The sequence below is a fragment of the Anticarsia gemmatalis genome, chromosome 9, assembly GCF_050436995.1.
Source record: "Anticarsia gemmatalis isolate Benzon Research Colony breed Stoneville strain chromosome 9, ilAntGemm2 primary, whole genome shotgun sequence".
Taxonomy (NCBI): Eukaryota; Metazoa; Arthropoda; class Insecta; order Lepidoptera; family Erebidae; genus Anticarsia; species Anticarsia gemmatalis.
Window position 1 is genome coordinate 311,084 of NC_134753.1, and position 13,689 is coordinate 324,772.

At 37.4% G+C, this 13,689-nt stretch overlaps 1 protein-coding gene across 1 annotated transcript in view; it reads left to right on the forward strand.

The window, feature by feature from the left end:
- Positions 1-152: 152 nt before the first annotated feature.
- Reph (Regulator of eph expression) overlaps positions 153-13,689 on the forward strand; it is a 63,504-nt gene continuing 49,967 nt past the window's right edge. Inside the window, exons 1-2 of the mRNA XM_076118300.1 lie at positions 153-680; positions 987-1,044. Of these exons, the coding sequence (XP_075974415.1) occupies positions 615-680; positions 987-1,044 (124 nt within the window). The 5' untranslated portion in view covers positions 153-614. The remainder of the gene's footprint in view (positions 681-986; positions 1,045-13,689) is intronic.

The window sequence follows — 13,689 nt, forward strand, 5'->3', positions numbered from 1 at the left end:
TCGCACTCGGGTCTAGCGACGAGCCCCCGCCGCATGTGCTAGAGTGAGACGCAACATGTTGCATTAAATTTCGATCCTATTCTGTAATGTTTTGTCCAATCGCGTCCGATCTCTGCGTGTTCCGGTTCTTTGTCATCAATGGGTTGCCGGGCAAGTCCATTTAGAGTGCCACTTGAATGTGTTTTACGCTATATTTAAATAAGGTTTTGAGCTACGAAAGGTTTTATTATGCGTCTGATGATTATACTTATCGTTCTTATTGTAAATTTTGTCTCGGGAGGCAGTATTTAGCGCGATCGCTCTTACGCCCTTTCGGCATTAATGAGTCGAACCCACTTCAGCTGACTGCGTCGTACGCAAGGCTACTCTAACTAAACTAGTAGTAGTCCGGCTTTCGAAGGCGACGGTCGGGTGTGGACGCGCGGAAGTGATATGCGGATATGTTATTGAGGTTTAAAATGTTTTTGGAACGTTTCCCATAGGCGCGAGGGCGACTAGATCGCGTCCGGCTCGTTCAGTAACGCGACGGATACCAGGAGTAGCGAGTGCGAGTGGGTGCGGGCCAGCGCCAGTGAGTGCCGCGGCGGACGATCGGAGCGAGCCGAGGCTCAATAATGCTCAAATTCCTGACTCACAAGCTGCGAACGCATTCGTTGAATGAGGAGAGCGTTTCCGAGAAGGTGGGTGTAGACGCAAGCCGGCGAGCGACGTGAAGGTCACACACCGCCACCAGAAAATGGCCGCCGAGCGAGAGAACAAAGAAGCGGAACGATCGCCGGCTCCCCGAGCGCGCTGCGCGACCGAGCCGAGCCTAAATACTATGCCGGGCCTTGCCTGCCTAGCTACCGGCTCGTTGTGGCTAGGTTTAGGGCGTTTATTTAGTCTGGGAGCCGGCGAAATCGGTGGCCAAAGTGGCGGTGTGCCGGTGTATGATGGCCGACATCGACGATTGATCGGATGTTTGAGTCGGTGTTTGTTTGTTGCAGGTGGAGGAGCGCGACTCCGGCACCGAGTCGGACGACGAAGCAGAACGCGCCGACCCCGGTGAGTGCTCACACCAGCCCCGCTTTACTCCACTCGCCACACCGCTCCTCGGGCGCTCGCTCGATGTAGAGCAGTCGGCGCCGCAAGCCGGCCGGCTCTCGGTTTTCACATTTTCTCTATAATAACACCCAGTTTTACGTCGAGAAACTACCGGCTGGCACGTTAGTCCAGAATAATTGAAAATCGATTTTGCAATCCGTCACACAGAACGTAGGAATCCGTGTTTGATAACGCTCAGGTGATAATGTCACGGAATAAAAACAATACACATTGTAGGTACCTACTCAGTTACCTTGTGTGTATGTTAATCGCTAGTATTATTAGAATCTTATTAGCATACTGACCCACCCAGGTGCGGTGTACGTATTGTTTATTTTCCATTGAATTTGCCAGAAACGCCTAGTCTTTATGTCGGCTTCCTGCCCTTCCACCTGTGCCTCGCGCTGAGGGGCTCGTCCGGGGCGTATCGCGGTGTGCTCGCAGAGCGCTCACTGCGCTCGCCCGGCTATGCTCGGTGATGAAAGCCCATTTCTTTGTTAATCTATCCTATGACCTTGGCGTGCGACCTTGAACTTTTATCGACATTATCCGACACAAATTGAAATATTACGATGTTATCTATTAGAAGGTGGTTCATAGCTAATGTATGTTCCTGTATTACAGCGAATGTGTCACAGTATTGTAGACAATGAAAAGTATACATGCACGTTCACCTTCATCAACACGATACCAATCAGATTGTAGACGAAACAGTAACAGGAGCTGGCTACATGATTGACGTCAGAGCACCTACCATGTTAGTATGAATAGTAGTTTTTTTGGTCACATTAGCTGTCATGCCATATGCGTATTACGGCAGGATGAGCCAGATAATATCGTGCCCAAGGACAAGTTATTATTCGGTTTATTTATTTATTGTAGAACAGATAATAATGTTGGGCATGGTTCCGATTGTTGGCGGTTATCATAATATTTTAGATTAGGCACGGCTAGTCACCGGATGTTATGATTTACTTATCGTAATTGCTTCGTGTCTTGTCTAATTGAATAAACTTGTACAGTTTGGGACTTGAACTGGTATCGTGACTAGCTGTTTACTCTTAAAATATTAGTGTACCGTAACATCACAACAAAGTATTCATGGAAGATTTAAACCATATTGGCGTTGACTGCTGCACGATCTGAGTGAAAATTCTTTAGGTCTTATATTAGTGCATTGAATCTTAAGTATTTTACATGCTATGATTATTTCCCAGCCTTTGCTACAGATCCATGGTAGTCTTTAGCAGCCATTAGTAATGAGAAAGAGCTTGTCGGATATGAGAACGGGAAATAAGACTCTTTGATGACTGATCAAATATCAATTGTGTGATAGAAATAATGCAGTAATAAGCTGCCGAGAATATCAATCCTCAAAACATTGAAACCACGTTAGTGGGTGTGGTAAATAAAGACCATGGGAAGGTAACTGCTGTAAATGGCGAAAAGGCAAAAGATTCAGAAGATGAAATTTATACAATCTTCTCAAAAAAGCGGACCGAACTGCGATTTCCGATTGTTAACTAAAATACTCTCTACCATACACTCAATGGAAACTACTCTAATTCTTTATGTTAGCTAGACTGTCAACAGTACTCCATAAACTTTCGAAAGTAAAGAAACCGACTCTAATATCTGAGTAAACAGCCTATTACTTGAACAACTTATAATAACTGATCATTATGGCTAGTAAAGTAATGACTACGGGGCACTAAGGGCATATTAAGTCATAATTATTGACAATTTTCTTACAACTTTATGACGTTTATAAGTAATGAGAAAACTGCACTGTGCACTCGTTGGAATGGAAAGTGTGAAGTTAAACGATCACATCCTGTGAGTGGCTGTCGTAATAATAATTCTGATTGCAACTGGGGTGTGGCAGACTTTGAACCTAGAACACTGGGATACTAAAGTTACCTGTTATTATTTTTCTACCATTGAAAATATCTTAATTTGAAAAAAGTACGTCAATTGTACCAGAGTTTCTGATGTTCGTGTTGCTAATTACAAACAAATGACAGTTTTGAATTTGACTTTAAATAATCGTATTAAAAACATAAGAATATTTTATGGTTTTTTTTTGAGGAAAATCCAGCCAGTAGTTTTCCGTGCCATCCGAATTGATACCTCAAACAAATAGTTACAATTCTATAATAGAATAGATTACATAGATAACCTTTGTAGTCGGGTGACGGTTTCAGTAGAGCTCTAGAGAGTGAATATAAAATTCAAGATCTCCAAGTAGGTATTTCTATGACAAAGCTTGAGATTAAGATCAGTTCACTAGAATTATTCTCCGGATATGAAGGTCTTTTACCCTGAAGATTTGATATTTATTTGCGTTTACCAATAATATGACAGTTGACATTACATTACAAGGTATACAGCAACTAGGGTTGCCAGATTCGGGCTGATCATTTGCTGGACATTTCTGGGGCCACGAACGGAATCAGAGTTTTGGTCTCCTGTTTCAGACTACACTAAGTAGGAATTACCTAGAACTTTAGATTGATGAAAACGAGAAACTAGTAGTTTATGATTCAATTACGCTCTTGGCCATCACTTCATTTCTTTTGCTTTTTAATTAGATTTTTTTCTGAGAAATAAAACTAAGATTTTGTAGATTGATTGTCAACCAATGTAAAAAATAAGCCTAAAGCAAAAAATCTTTACATTTATGACAGTGTAACTCTACCTTTAGAGTGTATAAAGAAACTCGTATCCGCCTTCAAATCAATAACAGTTGTTTTTCTAAGTTCTCACATATAAAACGTCTCATTGTGATGTCGGAATTATGACGTTTATGTTTACAGATCATAAAAAATCTATATTCAATATGATAGCGTGATGTCGATATGATTGATGTACAAGTCTCTTTGTAACAGAACTTTTATTATTAACTGGTTTTTACCTGCAACTGTCTTGATTAAACCTGAAAACAAAAAAGTCTATGTCACTACCGCTGATTATAGTATCACCTTGCCAAATATCATCTAAATCGGTTTAGTAGTTTTGGCGTAAAAGCCTAACAGATATACAAAGTTGCTTGAATGATAATAAGTATGGATATAACTCACACGTAATCATAATTCAATCCGCAACGTTTCGAACAAAGTCTAACGATTTATTTACACAATCAGGATCAGCAGTTTTCAAGTAATACAACACGTTTCCATTTCAATATGCATATCATTCTACGTACGACTATTTATTACATTACAACTGCAATTACTAACTTGCTTGTTAAATCGTCCAGACAAAGAACAGCTGGACTGATTAACAGTAGCCAATATTATCACCATTCTAATACCGGCTATAGAGAGCACAAAGCACAATAACTGATACCCTATCATAGTGATATGAGCATTACGTAACGTCAGTCAGGCTCGATATCGCGGCACACCAGCGGCGCTGTTGATACCGCTGTTATGACAGCCGCGATGAATAGAGCGGAGAATACGCTCGCATCTCGTGTGCACACACGTGGTCGCGAATCGTTTTGTACCTTGTGACTTTTGTTATATAGATAAGTGTCGGTTTTGTTAATCGTACTGAACTTTTTATTACTGGGATTAATTGCCTGGTATATTGTAGCATTCGACAGCCCTTATTATCAATCAATCTTATCAATCATGAAGTTTTATCTATTCAGCTGCTGGTTAGGTTCATGGATAACTGGAAAAGGTAATCTAGATTTCAATTTTTATTGGTCAGAAATGGAAAGTCCCTTACAGTTTCTAGATCTTAGTTGGTTTTCATGTGCTGATTAAATACATATGCCACACCATCATAACTTATCTATGCCAATGCTTCCCTGATGTGTAAAACTATCCATCTACGTATAAACAATGCGACGATGTATCCTCGACTCATTCATAACAGTGAGCAGTAGTTGAGAGGCAGTGTATGTTTGTGTCGTCGGCTGATACTGCTGATAGGTGAACAAGTGCCATTCACGTCGCCTGCCATCTTGTGTGCGGTGACGTCACGCGCGCGTCACGCCGCATTAGCTCCGACCATTACATGCTGCTCAAGGATGGTTTATCACCTAACTAACTGTTACACGGTCGTGTTGGTCATTACCCTCAGGACACTACAACACTAACTATCTAGTCCGTAACTGACGTTACTCTCCAGAAAAATGTCTAGAAATTATTTACAGCTGGCTCTGCTGTGAAACAATGATTGACTGGTGGATATTTAAAATAATGACTTATAGATTATTATTATAAAATATCACTGCGAAATAATTTGCTATAAATTACGTGGTCAGTTCAAATTACTGTGGCCTGCTAAACACACATTTTTTCTTCCGCAAAAGGCGTGAGACTACATTGTTTTGAATAAAATTAAATAAGCGTTAAAATATTCAACATGATACTGTATTTACCGAGCAATACTTCAAGTGGCTACTTTGCATAAGTGCTTTAAACTACTTACTGGTATCTGCACTCAAGGTGATATTTATTTATCACGCATTACATGCGGCCGCGCAGTCTGCCGGTCCCACCTCGTTATCGTGCCGGCGTCGTGTCGGCACGCAACACTAATAACATAATTAGATTTGAGACCAGCTCGTGTTGTCATATTAAAGTTTTCCACCAGATAACGCAGGGTTTTAAACTGTGCAAACAGGTGTGATATCGCGCTACCAGGCCCAAATGTGTGGTAATATTCCGATGGGTTATTAGAGCACACTATGTAGGTCTGTTGGTAATCAACTCTATTATTAGCAAACATGGTTAATTGGTTGGCTTCGATCAATAAAATTATTTATGACTAAATAACACGAATTTTAAGGGTTTAATAACTTAAGGATATTGCGGTTGATCGTGGTTCGTAGCAGATGCTGTAGTGGGTGTGTCACTGAGATAAACAAAAAATTAGTACCTAGCTGTTAATGAAATTATTCGTGTTTATCGGTTTTTCTGTGTACGTAAAAATATTCCCTAGTCACGATTTATGATACACCTACGACGTATTTTAGACGTGACCACCGGGTCTCATCTAAAGCAAGTTTTGCTTGCCGTACACTCAAAAAAATAGTACAACTATTACAAAACCAGTTGTCATGTTCCCAAGTTCAATGCAGTGGTCTGTGAACCTTACACAATACTATTGTGTCCAGGACGACCCCAGTGGAACTGGTCAAAACACACTCATTGTGTTGATTACATTACGACCTTCAACACTTATGAAGGGAGAAAACCTGCTAGGATCCTTGACCGATCGCCACTGGACGACTAAATGTGAATGGAGATTTACATTCACGAAAACTGGACTGATATCAAAAATTTTAAATGTCTTTTGATGGGTGAAAGGCCTTGTGACAAAATGGTTCTTAGCAAAAACTGGCTAAAGTATTGCTGCGTCTTCAAAGCCAATGTGACCTATTTCATTCATACTCTCAGGAACACTAAGTTCAGAAAGAATTTATCGACCAGTGAATTCAAATATCTATGAGTGTGTCACGGCGTCAAAATAATGACAAAATAATGCTCTTTGCTCTATAGAAACATCTAGTAAAAATGGGCCTTTCAATCACGAATCAATTCAAGAATTCAACATCTTCAATGCTGTAGAAAATCTACTATTTGATTTCCCCACACTTATCAAACGGTAAAACTGCAGACCTTGAATTTGCACAGAACGTGAAGTAAATAAATATGTTCTTTACTTTAAGCACACAAGGGATAAGCAGAGTTGTTGACCACGTGTCAGTACAGCTGCCACTGCTCGCTCAGATAACACTATGAATGTAGGATTACTGCTACAATACTGAATACACTTCATTTTATTCCGCGTCCTTGTATTTCAATAGATTGTGAAAACTTTTCCATACACTTATTTGAAGAGGTGTGTTTTATTTGCTTTTGCTTCGACAAGAGTGAACCATTTTCTAGTAGTATATTTTTTTATAATATTTAAACAAGCTGTTGGCGAGAATATTTTTTGTTTAGTAAGTACGGAACTTTCCGTAGCATTTTTTTATGAATAATACGATTACCTGTCAATGTTTCGAAATCTACTTGCAATGTATCAAAACTAATTTAATCTTTCTTATCATACGACATCTAATAGTAGTATCATCTATTTTAAGGTTTGGTACATCTCTCTTGGTACCTATTTCCGTCAAAACTTCCTTCTACACAAAAGCATTTCTGCGTAAATGAAAATAAGATTTTCCTCGTATTTAGTTGTTACTGTGAAATAACTCTCCAATACCTAGTTTTCCAAGAATATAATTAGTGTCTGTCGTCACTAGACTATTTTATCAGTGTTCCTAGACTTCAAGGTGGCTGGGGTCTGAGGTATGGATAACCTTAGATAATGAGGACTATCATTGTAGGAACATGACGGATCATGCACAGAACACACACCTATCTGTCAATACTATGTCCAACTATGTTGTTTATGTGACCTGACTCTCTTGCTCTTTATCAGCCCTGTCCGATCATATGACATGTCTCAGTTGTGATAATGAGTGGCAGATTTACTGATTTACCATCTGTTGTATGATTAGAATTAATGGGTCGCTTGAGTCGTTTACAATAATGTTATCGTTGTTGTGTTTTATTTGTTGTATCTTGGAAATCTCCTGCGTCAGTCACAGTACTATAAATATTGTGAATGATCTCGATTAAGTGATGTTGAGCTTCTTTCTACTTTGTTTATAAATATTCCTTTACTGACTCCCCGTCTTCCAATCAGTAATTATTCTAAAATGTATGCTATTATCACTATCTTTTTACATGTAGTTCTTGCTTTTTTTTTATTTATTTTGTACGTATAAACATTACAATATTGTTTGTTTCAAGTAAACTCGCCAAACTCTTACGTTTGATGGCGAGAAGCGCACTTTTACAAAAATAGTAACGTAACAATAATAAACTATATACACAAAACAATATCACATCCATCAATACTATTAAAATTATACATAGTTGTTATTATAACTAAACTGTTTTTGCTTATAATTTTAATATGATATATATGAGACCTTCAAAATCTATCCGTATAATTGCAATTCTTTTTGTTTTTAACTTGATTTTCAAGTGAGTTTTCTCCAGACTTCTGTAACTTACATATTTAGTAGAATATACTTCTTAGAATCGATTCCCATACTTCCAACGTCAGGTCCAATTAAAATCTATTGTTTTCAGATTCCTTACCAACCTCAACTGACCGTAAAATCCTTTGCATCACGATGCAAATGCAACAATTATCAATAAATATCGTAGTATTTTGCTGCATGAGGTCATAGCGGTTGACGTAAGAGCTGGCAGTCTGATCGATGGTCTGATACAGTCGATAATGTCTGCATCGGTCTGATACCTGCATTATCGTCTGCGTACAATGTGTCTTTGACGTGTGCTCTTGAAAACACCAAGGTCATGTACTGCGGGACTTATGATATAATCTGGTGGACTAATGCTTAGTGTGTGGATTAATTAATGGAGTACGTGATAAACTTGATAGATAACGTTAAATATACCTAGGTGTGATATGATGAGTCAGACAACCAGCCTTACCGAAGGGTGCCATGTTAAAACCCAAGTAACTGGGTTGTGGAGATCAGATAGTAGCTCCATGTAAAATACTGGTATCCAGCTGCATTCGATGAGACTGGAAGCCGACTCCAACATAGTTGGAAAAAGGCTAGGCTGAAATAAATATACCTAGGTATATAAATAGCTTGTGCTTTATGTCACAAAAGACTGTAAATGATTATACATACTCGTAGTTGATACCCCAGTAAGTAGTTAATACTATTACCAAGTGACTTGTTAGAAACTTGCTATAACTTTCCTTTTTAATCTTGATAGAATTTCTGGATCTGCATTAAAGGCAAAGTGGGAGGCACACTTTTTTAAATACAAACAACGTACACAAAGTACAACCAGACTCGAAACAACTACTTGTGGATAGCACAAAACATTGTTCCGTATGGGAATCAACCCACGACGTCCTCACTCAATGGTAGTGGCGTAGCGAACACCTTAACCACTGCCGAAGGAGGACGTCAGTCTTAAATTGGAACATTACTATTTCAAGTAAAAAATTGTAAATTTTCTTCGCGACGTTTTTATCATTTGCCTACTTCCTTAGTGTGCAAGTTATCTATCGCCAAACTGTCTTGCTTTCTGATGACACAGTCGTAATAATGATTAATGTAAATCTACTTGACGTATTATATTTTCCACTACCTTATCACTATCACACTATCAGTAATACCTAATCATTTATTTACCGGCAATCCTTACAGATTTAAAACATAAATATGCTCATAACAAAACTTTTAAAATTGCATACAAACATGGATTGTTTCCTTTGTCCTTATTATGTATGATCCTGTTATCTTACACAGGATGTGTATGGAAACATGTTTACTAAAACAATACCTAAATTGCTGGATTTTAATTTAACTATTGGTTGATTGAAAACTGATAAACAATTACAGTACCTAGATAAAACTTTATTTTAACTTCATCTAAGTTGAAAAAGCATCCCCTAGGACACTTCACAAAAATACTACTTTAGGACTTTAATTACATCTAGATTTTCTAGACTTGCTGGTACTTGGGTTAATAGGATATTTTTCTTTCATGAAAATAGATATTTTTAGAATATTTTTAGGCTAATTAGAATGATATATTATAATTAACATATATGTTACTGTAAAAGCCCGGACTGTGGTAAATCCTAAGATTTTCCGGTAAAACCTAAGATTTACCAACTCTCAATGGTAAAAGTCCGAACAAGCCAGAGTTTAAAAACTATGTTACGATATATAAAAAAATCCTCCTTAACGACGATGTTTATAACTATTCCACGGTATAATTATATACTGTGACATAGTTATAAAGAAGGAGTTTTGGGCAAAGCGACATGAGTAGGTTAGGTTAAGGCTAATTCGCTACGCTCGCTCCCACCTTAGCCTTCGTGGTTATTTTTTTTTACCCACCCAGAGGGAGGAGGCGACATCTCGACATCATCAAGTGAATATAGGTAAAAGTTCGAAATAAAAGAATTGTTCGGACTTTTACCATTGCCAGTTGGTAAATCTTAGGTTATACCGGAAAATCTTAGGATTTACCACCGTTCGGGCTTTTACAGTAACATATACACTTAATGTTAATTTACTAGCTTAAGCTATTTGCAGTCGTGTTTAAAAAAACAGTGGCTTTCTACAGATAACATGAACTAATGCTACAATCAATCAATTCTAAGTGATATTAAGACTAGTTTTATACTAAGTCGTTTGTATCACCTGCTCTAATTGAATACAGGATATCTCGATCAAACAGGCTTAAGGCATAACAAGAAAATTACAATTACCTGCCTATGTTCGTGTTATCTTTCAAGTCAAATTACAGACATATTTCAATAGCACAATTCTTTACAGTTGGTACCATCGAGTATCGAGAGTTTGACATTTAGAATGTACTGCCAAATTAGTTCTTACGGAGCCCGGTAGAGGCGCTTAAGAGATTTTAGTGTAAAATTTCTCCACAGTTAGCCGGTCGTCGGTAGTCAATAGTAATAGGGAATGGAGCTACAGACGTCCACTCCCACAAATAGTTAGAAACGTCTAGAAAATTTAAATAATAGAGCAACAAGGTTATCGTTCTGATAGCCTATTAGGGAGACAGCTGGATTGCTGAGTCAGAGGTCTCGGATTTAAATCCAAATCGAAACCTTTGATCCTCAGAATCAGCTGCTCGAGAGATTAAATGCTGTAAACAATTTCAATATTACAAGACGATTGGAATAAAGTGAGACTGTATTATACTTCTTTCTTTTTCTTTTTTGTATTATCAAGCTGTTCTTTTCCTCGCTTTGGTAATAGCCTAAGTATAACCTAATGTTCTTCTATGGAATTTCCAAGTATCATCATAATCTGTCCAGCAGTTTAGCCGATGAAGTCTAGCTTTGAATTTTCAATATAAAGTTCATACTCAATTTTAAATAGGTATTTAATAAGCGAAGTAGTTGTTTGAATATAAAACACTATCACATTAGGCATTGCTTGCATATTAACCATCTGTAGAGTCCGGTAAAGGTGTGTGAAGTGACGTCAACCCTATATATTTTGTGCTGGGGAATTCAGACTGCATCATTTTAAATGAAATGTTAAAAAGGGATTTTCCAATTGTTTATTACTTACTTATAATGCTTGGCTCTTAACTAAAACTGAGTTTAGGTAAGGTAGTCTTACTTGGTAGTAATTTTTAATAAGCTTAAAAAAATATAATTATATTATTCTCTTATAAAGAGTAGAAGGGTGTTAAGATCATAGCATTTTGCTACTGTAGCAGAATAGTAGCCGAAGAAGCAACAGCAGTTTAGCTAAATTTAAGACCTAGTAGCGGTTTCAGCAAAAAAATCTAGAATGACAGAAACACGAAAACGATTTACTTTTTATATTTTTCTAGGACTAGAAGTAAATGTTCATTACATAAGGTTTAATTAAACTTGAGTACTCTGAATCTCGCGTTTCTAAAACCATTTTCTGTAGAATATAATTTTCAGAGAAACTGTCACATAGTGAACTCGTACATTAATATTCTAAGCTCCGTCTAGGTAGTGTGACGTTTACTATCATTGATTCATGACATCCGGCCCGGCGGCATACGTGTCTTTAATCAAAGTGCCTTGTCTTTCATTTGCTACTGGCTTGCGACTTCACGAACCCATAAGTTATTGAGATAAAAGATATCTCATGACCTGGCAACCTATGTGCTAAGTTAAAATTAATAACGCTTACCTTGCCCATAAATTAATAGAAGATCAGTGTGTTGTGTAATCTTTGGTGCCGACACCTTATGGATCTTTGAGAATCCTAGCTGAGCATCTCCGTGCATGGAGAGGATATGTTAAAAGTCGGCTAGGTTAATGTAAGGGAATAAAAGTAGGAAGAAAATTCCCAGTTGTCACCCCAGGAGATAGTGTTAGAGGGGACAACTGGGAATATACCAACTAATTGACATCAAGCTAGCCGACTTCTAATATATCCTACCTATGCACGGAGATGCTTAGCTGGGATTCTCAGATCAATTAGCTATAGAAAATTGTTGTAATCAATCAATTAAACCTGAGGATGATTACTAGCTGTTTGAAAATTAAGAAAAAACTGCCTTACAGTAAAATTGCAAGTAATTTTCCAAAATTCTCTATAATATATTTAACACCGGCTAGTTCTAAAACATATAATTAATTAATAATACAAGCTCCAGTTCAGGTGGAACAAGCAACGGCTGGTAAACAAGCGTTATCAAGTGTTATGATACTAATTTGTTATCGTTCAGTGATAACCCCTGCCCGTTATCGCAGCCAGCTTTCAGTAGCCGTTGTGTCGCGACAACGACATGTACATAATTTTATATATTCACCATTTATAAAATAACTAGTGAAAAATAACGGTAAGCATATTTTAATAACTGAATTCATAATTTGTTATTCCTCGAGATTTGTTAACAAAAGTTTCAGTCTCGTTTGAATATTGTTTTGTTTGTATGTTTGTATATATTGTTGGGTTATCCTGATTACTAATTAATCTTATTCTAGAGTTGATTGTTTACTAACAATTAACTTGGACGAGTAAACAATTTGTTTTACTAATAGCTAGATATGTATTCAATCTGCTCAGTCTAGATTTGTACCAACTCATGCTTGCAACTTGTATCCGTATGTTACTGTTTATTAGTGTTTATATTGTCTCGAGTTTTGTAGTCATTGAGAAGTCCCTACACTTTTCTTAACATTTTGAGAAACATGGTCTTCCCATCTGCATGCTTTTTTTGTGGTTTAAGCTGTGCTTTCTGTTAGATAGTCAGGAAAATATTAGTACAATTGGATTCTTAAAGGTTTCGGCTACACTTACATGCCTCTACCACTTAATTCCCTTCTCTATATTCCTTACTTGTGTGTTGTTCTACACAACAGTAAGTTGACGATAAATATAGAAAACTGAAGCACGTTAAAATCGTTCATAACAGCAAAAACTGGTTCGGGAAGCATTAGAACAATCGTGAGAGAGTCGCGACCCGCGGCGTCGCTTGCACTCATTGTTATTATTAGTTTATCGCGAGCGTCACTCTTGTTTACACCACATTATATTTTATTACACTGATACTGCACTATCTATGCTTCTAATTTGTTTTTATAAATATGCCTTACGTCTTTGATTCAACTAGAAATGTCCCGCTTATCATGTTTTACAACGACTTTCTACATTGCTGATGAATGTTTAACTTGTCAATCCCATTAATACTATTGATTACACCAGCTATTTCTGTAAACTGATCATTATATCTAAAAACTCTCTATTGCTTCTCAAACTAATATAAATCTTTAGTCCGCCAGAGTTAGTTAGACAAAGCTTATACTGCTTATACCATAAGAGGAACTCAATTTATACTTTCTCGTTTTAATTAACTCTACCGATGAAAAGTACATTTCTCTTCCCTCGTTTCAGGCTGTAATTTAAATATAATTCTACCGCGTATAGGCCTAGAGAGCGTAATGGCCATCACGTTCTCCAATTAGGCACTTAAGTTATTAAGTAGAAACTTCGCGACAGTAGCAATCAAATAATCAATA